The sequence below is a fragment of the Cuculus canorus genome, chromosome 5 (assembly GCF_017976375.1).
Source record: "Cuculus canorus isolate bCucCan1 chromosome 5, bCucCan1.pri, whole genome shotgun sequence".
In the NCBI taxonomy this organism is placed as follows: domain Eukaryota; kingdom Metazoa; phylum Chordata; class Aves; order Cuculiformes; family Cuculidae; genus Cuculus; species Cuculus canorus.
In genome coordinates this window covers 31,041,396-31,060,311 of record NC_071405.1, presented here as the reverse complement: position 1 = coordinate 31,060,311, position 18,916 = coordinate 31,041,396, and the positions used below count along the sequence as shown (strand labels likewise).

At 40.5% G+C, this 18,916-nt stretch overlaps 1 protein-coding gene across 3 annotated transcripts in view; it reads right to left on the bottom strand.

Moving 5' to 3' along the window:
• KIF26A (kinesin family member 26A) overlaps positions 1-18,916 on the bottom strand; it is a 102,572-nt gene that overhangs the window by 55,235 nt on the left and 28,421 nt on the right. For all 3 annotated transcript variants that reach the window (XM_054068417.1, XM_054068415.1, XM_054068416.1), the window contains exon 3: positions 11,273-11,773. In XM_054068417.1, coding sequence (XP_053924392.1) covers positions 11,273-11,773 — 501 coding nt within the window. The remainder of the gene's footprint in view (positions 1-11,272; positions 11,774-18,916) is intronic.

The window sequence follows — 18,916 nt, the reverse complement described above, 5'->3', positions numbered from 1 at the left end:
TATATAGCTGTGTACCGCTCAGGGTATTTTAATTTACCATTGCGTTCAAAATTAAAAATGAATTGTTTATTCAAGTGGGCAAATATACAGTTGAATCCCTGCGTTTTGTCAGAGGCTGATATGAGCAAGTAAAGGAATTCATTAACAAGCTCATAATAATGCAAATTTCTGACAGCTTGGGATGGAGTTTCCTACAAGACAAATGCTTTTCCATTAGGACTGACTTCCATAAGCCTGATGCATCTCTAAGAGCAATGAAATACAGGACATGTACAGAGCTTTGAACTGGGAGAACCTGTGTTGCCCTCCTAACCCCACACCAAAATTTCTCAATAACTTTAGGCAACTCAACCAAAATTTCACTATGCCTTGAGTACTCTCTAATCAGCAAAATGGAATAACCACATCCCAAAGAACTGCAGGTCTTATCATTTTATTATAATCATTATATTGTTATAAAGAGTGACACAAAAATGTCAGCAAATAAAGGCAAAGGTGGACAGAGACTGTCATACCTAATTTCTATTTCAATCATGCTTGAACTGCTTACATCTTAGATACAACTACTTTAAAGACAACATCCCTTGGGACCAATTTGCCTGGCAGCTACCACATGCAAGGCACCCACCCACTAGGATCTTGCTTATACAGCAACAAGCCCTCATTATATGAAGGAAAAACTGAGTCTTTAGTACACTCAAATCTAGAGAACAAGGTTCAATTATGGGCAAGATCATGAAGCAGCATTGAGTTCACAAACATGGGGACAGCTCTATTCCAAATTATGGAATAGAACCGTACACAGATGCTGCTCTTGTTTCCTTATGGTTGTTCTCTCTTGACCTGCTGTTTACTCCCCACATGGAAACCCTGTAACCCAGATGCAGGGACAGTCATGACTCACCATGACTGGAGTGAAATCTCCAAGTCTGCAGATGTCCTGAAGCTCTTTCAAGTGGCCTAATGCCACTTGATGAGGAATTCCAGAATAACTTCCCAAATGTGAGTGGGCAAAGAAGTGCCAGGTGAGATTTGACATAGATAAGACCGTGTATTTAGGGAAAAATAATATAAACTACACCTAGAGGATGCTGAACTCAAAACTTACAGATACAACTCAGATCTAAACATCCTTGATGGCTCCTCTGAAATCACCACTTTAAGATATAGCAGCAGCCAACAAGAAAAATAACCACCGAGCAAATTTTGGAAATCACATGGCAGAAAACTGACACGAAGAAGGAGAGGGTCGACACACTGAGTGCCGTCCTAGTCCTGAATCTCAAAACTGTGGTAGTGGAGTAAGGGAAATAACACAGCCAAGTAAGTAAATGGTCAAAGGTGAGGGAGCAGCTGCCTTAGAAGGAAAGATGAAAGTAGCCGAGATGCTGGTTTGTAGAAGGGAGGGCTGAGAGGGATCTGACTAAGGTTGACAAAGTCATGGGTGTGGTGGCTAAGCTGAAAGAAAGGAAGTAGTTCTTTGCACTAGAGCAGTGAACTTGTGGAACCTGCTGACACAGAAGGCATAGAGGCAGAGCATCAGCAGGGTCAGAGAGGGATCAGATAAATTCCCGGACAGGTGGTCTGTAGACAGATACTAAAGAAAACAGATAGGGACGGGGATGTGTTCCTGAGACTCTCCCAGCTCTGCATCATGGGAAGTATGAGCAAACTGCAGAAAGCAGCCAGGCTCCATGGCATCCCCTAAATACCATTTCCAGTTCTGCTGCTGGAGACAACCCTTGGCTAGACAGGATGCAGCTCAGACCTAGTAGGATATTCCTTACACGTTTTTATCGTTCCCTTACAATCTTTTCACTAGATACTTCCTTAGCCTAACTAGTAACAGGAGGTTACACTATCATCATAGGCCCCCATGTATATCTCAGAGTCATGAGGAGATGATCGTAAGACTGAAGAGGAAGTCTGCATGGCTTCTCTGCATGGATCAACTAATCCCAGATCTTTCCCAAGCCAGGCATCACAAGGGCTGCTCCCCCTTCTTCATCCTACCACTGCCATCTACACCCTTACAAAAGCCAAATGCCTTGCCCAACTTTACCACACCATGATTTTCAAGAAGCAGAAGGGGAAGGTTCCGAAGGGTAGATGCACTATCTTCCCCTAACAACAACAATAAAAGCACAGCAACAGACTCCTGCCTATGGCACCTTTCAAATGATTGCTTTAACTAAGGTATCAGAAAAGAACAAACTTGTCCAGTTCTGAGATAGTAGCAGCTATACAAAGCCACAGGAATTAATTCATAAGCACATGGACACCAAACAAAAGTAATAACAGTCACCTCTGGAAAATGCCTAACTACATCAGTTTGTATAATGACTTATAAGGACTCAGTTGCTTAGAAATGTTTCACGCTCGAATTTTTCAAGTACTGCTTTCAGATTCAAAGCAAACCTCTAATTATTGATCCTTCGTTACACTGGAAAATTACCTCATCGTAGTTTTAAAGTTCTATTTATAAGTCTAATAATCTCATCATTGATTATGGTGATTGTATTCTAATTAGAAATCCATTATCTCCTCAACAATGAAATAAAATCAATAATGCACGTAAATGGGAAGAAAGGAATTTAAATGCATACATTAATGTCATTTCAAGTAGCACTATTTTATGCACCATCTCTAACAAAACTGTGTCACATCATTAGCAATAATGTGAAAAATCTTTTTCAATTAACAGAACTGATTTGATACTATGTTCAGTAAAGTGGCAATCCATTCCATTAAATACACACATATGAAATGCTTGAAACATCTATGAACTCTATCTATACATCATAAATTCTCTCCCAAGTGTTGAAACAGAAAAGAAGACACATCTTCTATTGATGCTTTTTAAACCTTTTTTATTAGAATAGACAAACCAGAGCATTTCAGTGATTCTAGTTGCAAGTAACAAAGAGCATCAATATTTGCCACTTGCTCAACCGCTCATGGCACAAAATGACAGGAGATGCTTTTGGCAATGCTCACAGTGTGCACAGCTTGACTACCCAGAGTCCCATGACCTCAACATGCCACCATCCCAGTACACAGCCTATGGAGCAAATGTTAAATTCAAAGCACTTTCCAAACAGTGCACAACATTCAATCCTATTTCACACTAGCAGGACAACAGGTAAATTCACACTTGCATCCAGCTACGCAAATCAATTCCTTCCATGTGTTATACTGAGACCACTGCAAAGGACTTCCCCTCCACTAGCCTGCACACAACTAAGGTTTGAGCTCAGACTGAATTTATCTGGTTTCTCTGCAGCACTAACCTGTGAAAGCCAAGGGTTTCAGCTGCAGCTCATCCTCAACAACCGATGCAACCAGTGCAGAACAACAGTAGCCTTATAAAGCTCTTCTACATCAGCTACATAGAGCCTTCCTCAAATTTTGGATGATGCTTCTAAGCTCCAGCCAAAAAAATATGACCCTTTCTTTTAAGGTGATTTCTGTAGTTGGGGTGTCATGGAATGCATCAATTAACAATCAGGTCATTGGTGAGTTCACAGTGGAGCACACACACAGTATAAATGGACTAGTGGGAAGCAAAAAGAAGCTGAAAGTGAGTTGAATGAAGAGGAAAGGCCACACCAAAAAAAACTTTCAAAGGCAAGAATAATATAAGGGGGGAATTTTTATCTTAGTGTAGCTAATGATATACTTGCTGGATGAGAGAATGACCTGTGTACCAAAGATAAATCCTGTGGATTATCATTTGCACATAATCTATGAAGTTTGCTTGTCTTAAATCTATTCCTGATGAGTACAGGTGAAGTCTGGGCCAACATTCTTTATTATTGCTCACTGACTTCAGTTGTCAACAAAGGCAGGTATGGACTTGTTTCCCTGTGAGAGCTGTAATAACAACTGCTTAGCCTAAAGGGCTGAAGGATCAAAAGAACCATTTTCAGGTGGCAATCTGAACCACAGTAAGGTCCGGGTCCTGAGAATCACTACCCTATCCCACACTGTAAAACCAGTAGTATAGCAGAAGTGGCAAACACACAAGGTAAAGAGATGTAATCCACACTGTCACCTAAGAAAATGCTCAGTTCCATCTTGTAGCCAAAATCCTTTCTGCCGACCCTTAACATTTTTCCCAGGTCATTCTGATACCTGGGGATACTTCAAAAAGTAAGTAATTTTCATCTTCAGCATCCTGCACTGGGGGCTATCGAGAAAACAAGTATGAAATGCTTGGCAACTAAAACAGAGGGCTACAATTTTATCTGTGTGTTTAAGGCTGACTTTCCAGCTCACACTTTCTAAGCTGGTCTGCTACCTGGCTGCTGGGGCAGAGCATCACTGACTCTGAAGGCAAAGCACTGGTAGCATCGTCATCTTCCCACATCACGCCCCTCCCCCTGCATTTGCAAAAGCAGCAAAGTGCAGTGCAAGGCAATACTGCATAGCTGAGATGCAACAGTCTCAGGAGAAGCCTTTTCCGTGGGGGCTATATATTACTAAATGCTTTCCCCATACTAGCATAACTCGGATCAAAAGGTTTCCTCTGCTGTCCAGACTTGTCAGAGAGAATGACCAACACTAGCTTTGAAGTTGGTTTGAGGTTTTCTTCTCAACTCCCTTTCTTTTATGTATTTCCTCTATAAGAGCAGTAGCACCAACACAACGAAAGGTAAAGGGAAAACAGAAAAGCCTCTAAGCAAACCCAGCCCCACCACCTGTCTGGCTGGGGCTTGCTACTGACTTCTGCAGAGCCAAGATGTCATATGTAGAGTTTGAGAAATGTCCCAAAGCTCAAAGTCATCCAGATGTCTTACAGACAAGATTTATGGACAAAGCACTATATTGTAATTGTTTCAGTACAAAATACACTTCACGTATTGTATTAATAAAAGGTCACTGAGAAAGCTATCAAGAAGGATTTTAAAAACTAATTTAAAAATCCATTTGGAATGACATTTATCAAAGTAAAAAAAGTAAATGCTGGAAAGTAAATCTTGTCATTCTCCTGTTTTCCACAGTCAGGTTTTTATTCATAGAATCACTAGGTTGGAAAGGACCCACTGGATCATCGAGTCCAACCATTCCTAACACTCCCTAAACCATGCCTCTCAGCACCTCATCCACCCGCCCCTTAAACACCTCCAGGGAACGCTCAACCACTTCCCTGGGCAGCCTATTCCAGTGCCCCATGCCCCTTTCCATGAAAAATTTTTTCCTGATGTCCAGCCTAAACCTCCCCTGGAGGAGCTTCAGGCCATTCCCTCTTGTCCTGTCCCCCGTCACTTGGGAGAAGAGGCCAGCTCCCTCCTCTCCACAACCTCCTTTCAGGTAGTTGTAGAGAGCAATAAGGTCTCCCCTCAGCCTCCTCTTCTCCAGGCTAAACAACCCCAGCTCTCTCAGCCGCTCCTCATAAGTGTTGTTCTCCAGCCCCCTCACCAGCTTTGTTGCTCTTCTCTGGACACACTCCAGAGCCTCAACATCCTTCTTGTGGTGAGGGGCCCAGAACTGAACACAGTACTCAAGGTGCGGTCTCACCAGTGCCGAGTACAGAGGGAGAATAACCTCCCTGGACCTGCTGGTCACACCGTTTCTGACCCAAGCCAAGATGCCATTGGCCTTCTTGGCCACCTGGGCACACTGCTGGCTCATGTTCAGTCGGCGGTCAACCAACACCCCCAGGTCCTTCTCCTCCAGGCAGCTTTCTAGCCAGACTTCTCCTAGTCTGTAGCACTGCATAGGGTTGTTGTGCCCCAAGTGCAGGACCCGGCATTTGGCCTTGTTAAACCTCATCCCATTGGTCTCAGCCCAGCAGTCCAGCCTGTTCAGATCCCTTTGCAGAGCCTCCCTACCCTCCAGCAGATCGACACTTCCTCCCAGCTTAGTGTCATCTGCAAACTTACTGAGGGTGCACTCAATGCCTTCATCCAGGTCATTGATAAAGACATTGAACAGGGCTGGACCCAGTACTGAGCCCTGGGTAACCGCACTTGTAACTGGCCTCCAGCTGCAGTTAACTCCATGTATCACCACTCTCACTTATTGCATCTTCTAAGCAAAATGTAAGTCATCCTTGCTATAAACAAACAAAGGGGATTTAAGGAAACTCAGCAGAAGCTGAACTCCCCTCAGAGAAACCCATGTGGTTTACATTACTGTAAGCAGTAGATTTATTCTTAAGAACTATAGGAAAGTTTGAATTGTGACTAAAATAACTTCCAGAGATTTCTCACATAAAACTAATGAGCATAAATCCTTTAGAGTAAATACACCCATTTAGACATGCAATGGGTGAACCCTCTCTCTCTGAACCTCATCAACCATAAACCTCAGACCATAAACTTATACCTAACTTTAAATTTGTGAATACTCTCACGGACATCCATTGGTCTACTGATAAATTTACAATCGCATATGCATATGCTTTAAAAGTCTTACTTAGGTCATTTTCAATTTTCCAGTGCTCCAACTTTTACAATTTCCTAATGGTGCATTTTTTAATATCTTTTCAAAGCAACTTAGATACTAGTAAATATTCAAGGAGCCACAATATTTTTCCTTATAACCAGTACTATTTGTATATATGCAAATTAGAAATACAGTGTGGCAAGGATTTAATTTTGCATAAGATGAAAGGAAAAGCAATTTGCAAAACAAGCTCTATTTCATTGTGATGTCTTTATAGCACATGGCGTGGCTACTTTACCACTTTTATGCAGTACATAACACTGCATACTAATAGCACAGGCAATTGAAAGCATACAGTAAGACCTCCATTTTCCACAATACACACAGATACTTGTAGTAGATGTACAAGGTATTTTCGGTGGTTTTAATTTTCTACCTCTCAGTCAGATCCCAACACATCTAAGAAGCCTAAGCTCCCCTTGCTCCTCTGCTTCAGTGTTTAACTGAGTGGCAATGCTGAGTACTGCTATATTTTTTCATTTGAGTAACCTTATATTCACCAGACAGGCCTAGAATTAAAAACATCAATATAAAACTATTTATTAATTAAAGTTATTAGTTGTCCACTGCAAATCAACTGCCTTGCTGAGAGTTACACCAGCTCTCCCCTCCAGTGCTAGATGTCTGGTCAGATTACTTATCACTGCTACTGCTGATTATTTTTTGTAATTCTTCACAACAGGCCACTTGGGTAAAGCAGATGATTACATCTTCACCTTTTGCACCTCGGTTGCAATCCCAGTCTTCCCCTCCCTGGACCTTCCTCTGGATCCTTAATTACTGTTCCTCTTCACAGCTCCTGAAGCCCATGATTATTTTTTTGGTTTGAGCAGCACCCACACTACACTTTGAAGACACATTCCTGTTCAAAAAATTTATAATCTATATAATGGATTTTCACACTTGAACTCCAAACATATATTAAAAATTTATGATGTCCTGCACTTCTGACCCCCAACACTCAGCCCAGAAGTGTTTTCGCAACCATAAGTGACATTACAAGGTGATACATGTGAGTTTGGGAGGAAGATGAAGAGCAGAAATCAAGTCATTTTTTTTCCTCTCTGCAGACAATTCCACTGCTGCCACTATTAAAACTAACCATAAATAAAAAATATGGATCCTGGATAAATATTTGTAGGTACAAGGTGTCCTGAAGCTTGACAGCAGGGGTTTCACCCCTGCAAGGCACTGGGCACATAGCACCCTGTGTTGCCCACCCAAGTGAAGTTTGCGCCGCATCGCCCACAGGGGCCCTGCTAACACCAGCAGAAAGCCACAGGCACCTACAGCTGACAAGGGAAGCAAAAACAGATATCCACGATGAGAACGACAAAGCACCTCTTGGAGGTGTCTGTTGCTCTCCCACAACTACAAAGGAAGCCTTGGTAATTAACTAGAATAAACACCTGTCTGTTTGGCAGCTAAAAATAGTTGAGACAAACCCCAGCCTTTATCTGTGTCCGTCTTCTCATCTTTAGAAAATTAATCACGCTCATTTCATATGCGGCACCAGGTTAATTCACTGAAAGGTAAGGTGCTTGGATGAGTTTCCTAGCAGGGAGTTCAGCGCTTGTTTGAAGAACTACTCTTTGGTAAGAAAACAAGGAAAAAAATAGAGGTTCCAAATGAAATGACAGTATTTACAGAGCAGTCAAAACAAAACATCATAACTGAGAGTGAAAATTCCCAGCGGAATGGGATCACCCCTTTCTTCCACGTTTGTGTGGTATCTTGACTAGACGGGGGCTGCAGACTCCAAGATGGAGCCCAATATACATAATAAATAATACAATCAATGCTATCCTTTCTACTGCAGTTTTTCTTCTTGCTCCAGAATTTCTCTAGCCAGACCAGCTTTGCCCCACAAGAATCACAGAATGATTTGGGTCAGAACAGACCTTAAAGATCATCCAGTTCCAATCCCCCCCGCCATGGCCAGGACACATTCCACTGGATCAGGCTGCTCAAAGCCTCATATAACCTAGCCTTGAACACCTCCAAGCAGGGACGGGGCAGCCAGGACTTCTCTAGGAAACCAGTGCCAGTGCCTCACCGCCCTCATCGTAAAAAATTCCTTCCTAATATCTAATCTAAATCTAATTTAATGGCTTAAAACCATTACCCCTCGTCCTATCCCTGTACTCCCTGATAAAGAGCCCCACGCCAGGTTTCCTATAGGTCCCCTTAAGTACTCGAAGGCTGCTATAAGGTCTCACCACAGACTTCTCTAGTTTAAACAAGCCCAAGACTCTCAGCCTGACCTTGTAAGGGAGGTGCTCCAGCCCTCCGACCATCTCCATGACCTCCTCTGGACTCGCTCCAACAAATCCATGTCCTTCCTGTGCTGAGGACTCCAGAACTCAATGCAGTACTCCAGGTGAGGTCTCAGAAGAGCAGACTAGAGGGGCAAAAATCACCTCCCTTGACCTGCTGGTCATACTTCTTTTGATGCAGCCTGGGATACAGTTGGCTTTCTAGGCTGCAAGTGCACATTGCCAGCTCATATTCAAGAAGATAGTACAGGTCAGTAAAGACAGACATCTCTAAAAGCATGTATATCCATAGATCTCACCTAATCTAAACATGAACACCATCTCCAAATTCAGAAAACAATAAATAAATCAAGAAAACTTTTCTAATGGGAAAAGTTCAGATTTGACAATAAATACAAGCCAAGGAATCCCAGACTTTGCAAAATTTTAAGATAAGGTGAGATGAGCACTGGGCAAGAATGTCCTGCAGCAGATGCTGTCCTAGGCAAAGACTGTAATAGCCAATTCTTGAAATTCCTCCAAGCCTACTTCCTTCGACACCTGTGATTCCTCTGCGGAAAAGCATAGGGGAAGCACTTACTGCCTCACCCACACAAATAGCTTCATCAGACACAAGACTCTTAATAATAAAAAAGGCAGTAGGAGAATTCAGACAAACACAGAAAGCACCATCTGTGAAGAGATTTAAAACACAGTCTTCAATAACTACACTTGGGCTTAAATGAATAAAAAAAAAATCTAAAAAAGAGAGAGAGAGAGAAAACAACTGAAACCTAGCTTCTCCACAAAAACTGCTTATAAATCTAAACTGTCCTTGCAGACAACTGGATCACATCCAAGCAGCCTCCAACACTCACAGTTTAACAGTGTTTGTCCTTTCATCAAAGGTCACCATTTTGCAGGCTACTGAGTTTCTTTGCACATTTCTAGATCACACTTAAGGTCTGTCGCATTATACACATTTTTTCCTTCAAAGGGTTTAAATGAGGCAACTCAGTTTTACCTTAGAATAATGCAGTGGTTAGGGAAAACCACATCTATCAGTCAGCATAGTTAAGCAGGAAGAAATCTGGTGCTGGCTGTTAGTGAATTATTTAAGACTAGAATCAGGGCAGGCAAAGAATGAGCAGAAAAATGGAAATACTTTTGCTTTCAGAGAGTGCAGGTTTCCTAACCCAGCAGCTTCCCCACTTTTTCTTTTTTCTACATTTCTGTGATATACACAGAACTGAAAAGATAATTAAAAGGTAACACTGTATGCATTACACTGGCCAAACTGATCCCTAACATCTGGGGCAGCATTTTAAGAGAAAAGCACTCATAGCAGCAGTTGCCCAAACTATGAAGAGCTGAATGGGCCAGGTTTCTCCTTTTCTTAATGTAAAATAATCACAGTGATCTGACATCAGTGAAGATCACTGGATTTAAATAGAGACCCCTCAAAGGTGGACTGTATGTGTATTCACAAATTTCCATATGAGAAAGATGTATGGGAGGGAGGAATCACATCTCCAAGCCCTTTCTGGAAGGAAACAACAGCCGCTCCGTAAAAGCAATGTTATACAGCAGTACACTTAAGTATTTCTCTCTGATAAACCTGGAGCTCAACCAGCTAAAGCTACCAAGTAATATTGGGTAGTGTTTGTATAAAACAGCACATAAGGCATTATGCTAAATGTAAAGCTGTCTAGTACCAATATATCTGGTCTTGCAAGAGCTGTTTCAACATCTTTAGCTGAAAACCATGATATCTATTCATATACATTTCATCATTACTGTTTACTGCTACATGAAAATGTTTTGGGAATAGATGTTAGTCAAAACCAGTCACTATATCCTTCCTTTTAGCACAGCTCCACAGACAGTCACAAATCTGTAAGTGAACTTGTTTTTAAAGGTAACATGCACCCCTATAAAGCATTTTCATTTCCCACAAGAGTTCTTAAAATACACACAGAACACATTTAAAATCGACATCAGTGCTTAAAATCCAAGTGCAATGACATTTACAGGCATGTGGCTCTGAAGCAACCTTCTGAACACACTCATTTACAGCAAACTGTTTCGCAGCACATCTAACCCGAAGATTAATGTTCTCCATCACAGTCTATCAACAGCAACTGCTGAACTGAGCACAGTCTTGGAAGTTCAGCACTAGACTTGAGGGTCAAGTTCATCTTTGATATGACCCCATGAAGCTCCCAGAGTTTCATATGTGACAAACTTGGCCTTTTATGTTGTTCTAAGGGGTCGCCAAGTATGTGACAGCCAAATAACATCATCTGCATATGCCAAGCTAAAATAGGTGAAAACACATCTAAGGATAGGATCTTGCCATCTGAGATAAGAAAGCAAATTCATTGTGACTTCTAACAGAACATCTTTCAAAGCCCTTTTTCAGCTATTCAGTTCTTGAAACATGGTTCAAAATACCATTAGCTGATTCTCTTTAAGATAAATATGTATACATCTCAAATTTTATCTTTATCTCTCTATCCAAACACATACATAAACAAAACTCAAGCATCTGAATTATCACTACTTACTAGACAAGCCTGAGGGAGAAAGCTGTTCACTCTGGAGATACTCCACATGCCCTCGAGGTACTGCTGAGCTTGGATGGTGACCGAGCTCAGAGCACTGCTGAGACCGCTGGGAGCCACTGTGACTTGGACACTGGAATTTGGAAAACCTCCTGTGCCTTGAGACCATCCAAGTCCCTTCTTCTTCTCTGTCCCAGAGAAGAGATTCGGTGACTTTCCCGGCTGCCTGCCCACCTGTCCAGCGATGAGCGGCAGGTCTCTCTGGGAAGAGACTGTGACCATCCTGGGTACCATGCTGGTCACTGCCCCAGCATTGAGCGGGAGGTCAGGCATCTCTGGGTAACCGGCTTGACCGAGGGTGTGCATCATCTGAATGGCTTCCTGCTTCAGCTGATTCAAGTGAGTGGCACAAGTTTCACATCTGCTCTCTCCTTCATTCCTGTTTTTCTGTAAATAGTCAGGCACTTGAAGCTTGTCAAAAATTAAAGCTGATAGTCGTGGGTCCTAAAGAAGCAGAAAAAGGCAGAAAAAAACCCACATCACGTTAAAACAATGCAGAAAGACAAAAAGAAAGAAAAAGACAAAAGTTCTCTGTGATTTGCTCTCCATCCATGGAAGTACTTTATCTGGTAACTCAGCTTTTTTCCCCTCCCAAATATCCTAAAAGACTTGCAGATTAATAAACTAGAACTGAATTCATTTGTGCAAGATCCATCATGAAAACTATCATCAGAATTAAACAGTAAAGCTGTGGTGTACTTGATAACTACTTGTTCTTCTGATTAACTCTCCTTCTGAGGCATCTTACGCACTTGTGTTTCCCAAGCTCAGAAGGGGCGTTATTTGATATGCTGACCCTACAAATATCATAATCTGCTTCAAAGGCAAACCGCCACCTTAAACCCAGGAAAATTAGACTTTAGATTATTTTTTTTAAAAAAATAGTGCATGATCTGGTAAAGTGTTTTGTTGTCCTCACTCCCAGAAATGATTAATCAAGTGGCGTAAAAAACAGTTTACATGGTGCTGCCCACAACTTGCTCCTCTGCTAGCAAGGATCATTATTTCTGATCTTTGCAACCCAGATGGTGGCAATATTTCCTTACGCTAGAGTTGCTTTGATGAGAAATAGATTTGAGCCTACAGCCACGTGTGGAGGTGTGACAATGTGCACACTAAGAAGCTGATTTAAAAGCAACACCTATTTTATTTCCATAGAGCAATTTTTCCTCCCCTCCCCCTTGCTAACTCATTTTAAGGCTGCCCAGATGTTTTAAAACCCAGGTCTGTGTTTCCAATTCAGAGATAGAGTTACCTATCTCCTGAAACACACAAACACCTTCCCATCCCAAGCCTGCTACCGTAAAGATTAGTCAAGAGATTAAATCCAGCCCTGTTGTAAACCTGCTATCAAGAGTAATGCCATGCAATAAAACTGACCCAGCTTCACACATCCTCATTGAGCTCTTGAAACAATTAAGGTTTTAATGAAATCACAGCACAGCCAAAGGTTTATTTGTATAATTATTTTAACTGAAAATATTTAATTTGCTTGTTAATAATGAGGGCACACAAAGCTAGTAAGTCAGGCACCCAACATATGCTGGGGGTATCCCCAGATCAGCAGTCATTTTTTAAAATGCATTACTTTATGCCAGGCTGCAATTGCTCTCTAGGAAATGAATGTCCTATTAGAAAACTAACTAATTCTGGTTTTAATTAAAACACACATCAATAAAACTCTTTTAAAAACTCTTGGCACTTGTACTTTGGCTTTGCTTATTATTCTTTTCCAACTCCACTACTTCCCTTTGCTCTGAATTCATGAAGTTCTAAAACACTGCCCAGCTTCTGCAGCAACAGTACAAAATTTATCACATTTTCAGCTGCTGAACTACTTCTGCAGTAGTTCTTAAAACTATCTCACAAGACACAGTACAGTGCTGATAGAAACCACTGTGAGTATATCTAGCATCACATCATTCCACAGCCAAAGGCCATTAAACAAAAGTTGCTTTTCCGCAGTAACCTAAATTATTGTTTATTTACTGACTTAAAAATAAAAAGCCTTCTCAGGCTAAGGAAAGCTACTCCTACTGCTGACTGAACAATAAATGGCATTCACATTAGTGAACCAGTTTACAAAATCAAGTGAAACACACTGTTTCATTTTTGTGTCTTTTCTCTTTATTGAGGTTCAGATCCTGGTAAAAATGCCTTTGAAGTTGCACCGTGTACTTACCCTCATGAGCAAGAAAATTCTTTCCCTCTAAACCTCCCAGAAGATGATAATACTAAATTAACAGATATTAGTCAGGAAAAATAGTAATTAATACTTTAGAAACTTTTTTATAACCCTTCAGCAGAAAGCTATTGGTTAGACTTAAAACTATAAAAACTCCATGCTGCCAGCACTATTAAGCCTGAGGCATAACAAAGGCCACGCAGTCTGTCTTCCAAGAAAAACAAATATCATGGCACTCCACAGAAACCTTTCCAAAGGAGAGTCCTCTGAGCAAATTCTTGCCGAGGCTGATACACAACATCTATTCAAACAGCCCCAGAAAACAGCACTTTCCAGCGCCAAGTGCCCCATCCACAGCCAGGCACAACCCTGGGCTTGCTCCTTTCATCCAAGTTGGGCACACAAGGAAGCACCTGCAGGTCCCAACTGCATGAGCCTCATCTGGCAATGTTTAAAATTGCTATCAAATGTCAAAAGTTTCAAATAAGCAATTAAAACGAATTACTAGGTGAAACAGGCTTCTCATTTAAAAGAAATTACTTCTTTTGATGTAAAGAAAATTAATGATCCTGGTTCTAGCTCCATAAACACAGTTTACTGTGCAAGGCAGATCAGAGTCAGTCCCATCTTGCAGTTACGAGGAAATCGAGTGGATGCCATACTAAAATGGGAAACAAAAAAACCCAGAAGTTTGATTTATTTAGAAAACTACACAAAACAAACCATATAAGCACACAGTTTGCCAAATTTAAACCTTCTAATTTATTTATAGTAAAAAAAAATTTTAAAAATACACTATCTCATTTCCAGTGCTTATATTTTGCCAAACTCTTACACGGAGCCTTTTAACCAGCTCATCCAGCCTCTGTGATCCTCAGTTTGCATCTATGGCCATCCTCCACCAGCACCTCACAGAGAGCCCAGCTGTGTGGTTACATTACTTTTATTTTTCTGCTCTGTGTGACAAAAACACCTGGCTAATGGTTGGGTGTGAAGGGCAGAGGAAACACAAGTTACCGTTTAAAAAAAAAACCATACCTTAAAAGTTAAGCCAGCCCCTTTAAAGAGGTTTTACTACCCGGTGACAATGCCTGGTCCCGGGGAGACCCTGCTTTGGCAGCTCCTGCTCTAACAAGGCTGGAGTGGAAGTTACACTTTCATGTTTTACAGAGGGAAGAAATAAACTTGAGTGACCAAATGTGTTACAGGCATACATGGAAGGGGGGAAGCAGTTAAAGTCATCCTTGTTAAAGCTCCATACAATATACAAACCTCTATTCCAAACAGTGCTCCAAAACCACTTCGGTCTGCTGTGCTACAGAGAAGACTCCTTTATTCCTGCACAGCATAAATAAACTACGCTCTTTGTCACATCTACTTTCCAAATGCTCTTCTTACCTTCTGAACAAGCAGGATAAGCAAAATACTGTGGTGCTTTAACATTCACAGCTTCCCCTCCCACTCCAGAAACCAAAATCCTAATTTTAGTCTCAGCTTGTTAGCTTTTGCTTACAAGTTTGAGATATTTAAACACTGCAGACTGTTAGAAGGGTATTATAAATGGTCTCAATAAGGATAACTGCACTGGGGAGCCCAGCAGCCCCCAGTGAGGTCAAGGCACAAGATAATTACATGCACTTATATGAGGAAGAATTTTCTGAAACGCCTGAATTTACCACTGTCTTTCAGCAAGTGTTTTTTACAGGCACAAACAAGCTTGCCAACTGCTGCTGGGAGATTAAACACGCACGTGCAAATTGCCCACATGAAGAACAGCACAAGGAAGTGGACTGCAAGTCCTACCAAGTTCAGCCGGGCAGGATGGTAAACTTGGAAAACAGAGATTGTGCTGCCACTAGAACACAGAGCAAAGCACCCACTTAGTTCAACACCAACTGCATTTAGCCTGGAGTTTGCCTTAAGGCTTTATCTCTGAAAACAGCAGTAGGGAAAAGGAGCTCTCACATCCAGCAACATGTAACAGAAAGATAGAATCATTTCTACAATTCTGTGATTATAATTCATGTTTCCCTCTCTGATGTACAGTTCAACTACTGCATTGCCATCCCATGAAGTCCAGCGAGGGCCAAGCAGAGTTTCAGCTATGCAGATAACACCAGTGTGCCACGTGGGGCACACAAACAAAACCCACATCTCACAATAGTAAAATACTACAGCCTCACACCATTGCCCTCAAAACTACAAACATAAGCAAAGCAACAGGGCTGTGGCCAAAGGCCAACAGCTCTGAAAACCCCTCTACAACTTAAATACAAAAATCATAGCCAAGTTTTCAAAAGCACACAACACCAAATGGCCTTGCTGGAGTTGAACTCTTTTGAAAACCTGAAGCAGTCTGTCAGTAATATTGCACTTAAAAATCAGATTCTTTTGAATTTTTAGCTCAATTTGTAGTTTCCAAAGTATTTAAAGTTCACAAGTAGATTGTTCTTTTAGTTAACAAGAAGTAAAAGAGAGTTTATCCATTGTAAAAAAGAAAAGAAGATACAAGCTTTAAATCTTACCTGCAGCCACTGACTTGTAACTCCCAAACTAAGCAAGAGGAGAGGACACAGAAAAGCATCTGGATTCTCACTTAAGAAGTCCCTGAAGTAAAACCCACCCATCTGTAACCTAATCCTTTCAGCGAGGAACTATCCACAGAGTGCGAACAAACGATGACGAACAAATGATGAAAAGTCAAATTGCCAACAATCGTTCTCAGTAATTACCTGCAATTCTGCCTGGCACTAGTTTCTGCAATGGGAGTGTAACTGGAGCAGTATTCTGAATTAAATTAAATTCTTGATATAAAGACAATTTAAAAGAAAGAAGAAGAATCACTGAATGTCACACTGAAATATATACTTAAACACAGACCTAGTTAAACAACATTTTTAAAGGATGCTTAGGGAGAAAGGAATGTACTTTCCCCGTGCAAAAGAATCAATGTTAATGATTTTTTGTCTTAATTGTCTTTCCAGATTTCTGCCATGCTGCTTACAAATTAGTTTTTATCTCATATGACATTGTGAAATATGCACTAATATCTTCTATATTGACAAATACTTTGAAGGTTGATGCTTGCTTTCAACTACATAGCAGTCATTGTCAGAAAAAAAAACAATAAAAAGAGAGTGCTATACTCAGCAGAACCAGAGACTGCAAACTGCAATCAAGGAAAAAAACCCAATGCTAATGGTTAAATTCTATTTTTTTTTTTTAAGAAAAGTTTCCAAGTAGCTGACTGTCTCAAGGGATTGAAAATATGAGCTGTAAGTCTTCAAGTAACTCATGTTTGTGAATTCAGTCATTCACTGACTTAATCTTATCAGAATATAAACAATCAAGGAAAAACAAACACACACAAAGCTTTCACAAAACCAGAATTCACCAGAAGTCCCATCTCCTGAGGATTAAGGGTATCTGGAACTCACTGTGTAACCTTGCTATCCTTGAAAACAGCCCTCTGAATAAGCAGAAGAGCAATCCACATTTCCAAAGTGAGCGAAATGAACATGCATTAAAAAAAAAACAAATAGATGCATTTTTAAACCCAAATTCCAGCTGGTCTCTCTACCTGAATGTCTCATTACCTACCTTTAGGTGGAAGATTAATTTAAGCCAATGGACTGCTGTACTCCTCCCATGCTGTCCTCTAGCATAATTCCTTCAAACCTCCAATCCCATTATTCTGTTTTTAACCACAATCTCAGGTACTGCACACAGACATAACCCACCGACTCTACCCCTCTGAGACTCAACTCAATTTCTCTTCTTTCATCTTTTGTATCCCAAAGAGTCTGAAAAAAAGAATATCTGAGCACATTTTCTTACTTATTTTATAAGTATATTTATATGTATACTGCATCTCTTCTAAACAGCACCCATCTTTCTAACAAAAGTCAAGCAGTACGATAAATCTGCTAAAAAACTCATGACCCCACGCTAAAAATGACTGCAGCATGTTTAGTTATTCTGCAGCCTCCACTGAACTCTTATTTATTTCCATTTCCTGCCCACTTTAATGTACTTCAGTGGCCCACAGTAAAGTTAAAGCAATAGGTGTCTGTCATAAAGATGAATAGTGCTATTGGAATGCATAATACAGTGGAAAGAGGAAATGAGAGCAATCTGGTTTATTTACATCTCAGGCTCCCATCAGCACCTCAACCCACCTCCCAGTGATTTCAGCCGCCTTTCCTGTTATCTTGCTGTATAGTCCCCTGCAATGATTTGGCTTTTAACCTCGCAGAACCAGAGGGTATGAGCTGATCTCCCAGATCTGCGTTCATGAGCCGGCAGAATATTACAGCAAACAGCCATGCAGTGTATTCAGTGTAAAGAAAACAAAATAAAGGTAGTGGTTGTGATTTAAAGTAATTAAATACACAAACAAAACAAAAGACCCCAAAGAGATCTGCTATCACCGTTAAATTTAGACCAACACACAGGAACCTGACTACTTCTGAAAAACAGTAATTACTGTATTACAAAATATTACTTTTAATCTCCTTTCTTTATGATCTAATTAAATAGATATTTTACTTGCCTTTGGAAAATGTTTTTCTTAATTTCATTGATTTTAACATTTGGTATATTCTATAAACGACACATTCAAACTAGTATGTATTTTGTGCTTATTTTTAATAGTGTATGACTTCATTTAAAAATGATTACTTTTAATTTGCATGTTTATTGTTGGTTTTAAGTAATCCTTTAATTTTCCCTCTTGAGTCTGTTGCTTACTGTAACTTCCCAGTGCAAATTCAGTACTGATTTTGTTCATATGGAAATACCACATTCCAATACTCATTGTGTCTTTTTTTATTTCCCTCTTTTTTTTTTTTTTTTAATTAAACCTTCATCAAAGTATTACCATTTTGAATAGCAGCAACTGTTTGGGGAAATAGTTGCGTACCCACCACTTGGGTGTCTGAAAAGCCTTTGTCTACTACTTTCAGAAATAGCCACTTAGAGGAAGTTGTCCTTCAGAGATTCAGACAAAAAAAATTGGTAGAAATTAGACACTTATTTAAATTATAAATGGCTTTCATCCTTACTTATTTCTTCCCTGAAAATAGAGAGTAAATTTCATTTAGCACATAAGCGTAACAGATTACAGAAACTCTGCTTAGACTACCTAAAAAAAATCACAACTTCTCTTTCTTCTTAACAGCAAACTGAGCGCTTGTGAAAAGCATTAGAATGACTGCTCTGGAAACTGATAATCCCCAATAACTTCATCATATTGAATGACACCTACTTCACAGAGTTTGAGTTCAGTCGGGCTGCCTGGATAATATGGTAGCTCTGAATTTCAGCATAGGGATGAAAATAAGAGAGCAGCACCACTACACAGAAAACATTCTGCTTTGTCAAAATGCCTCAGAAATATCAAC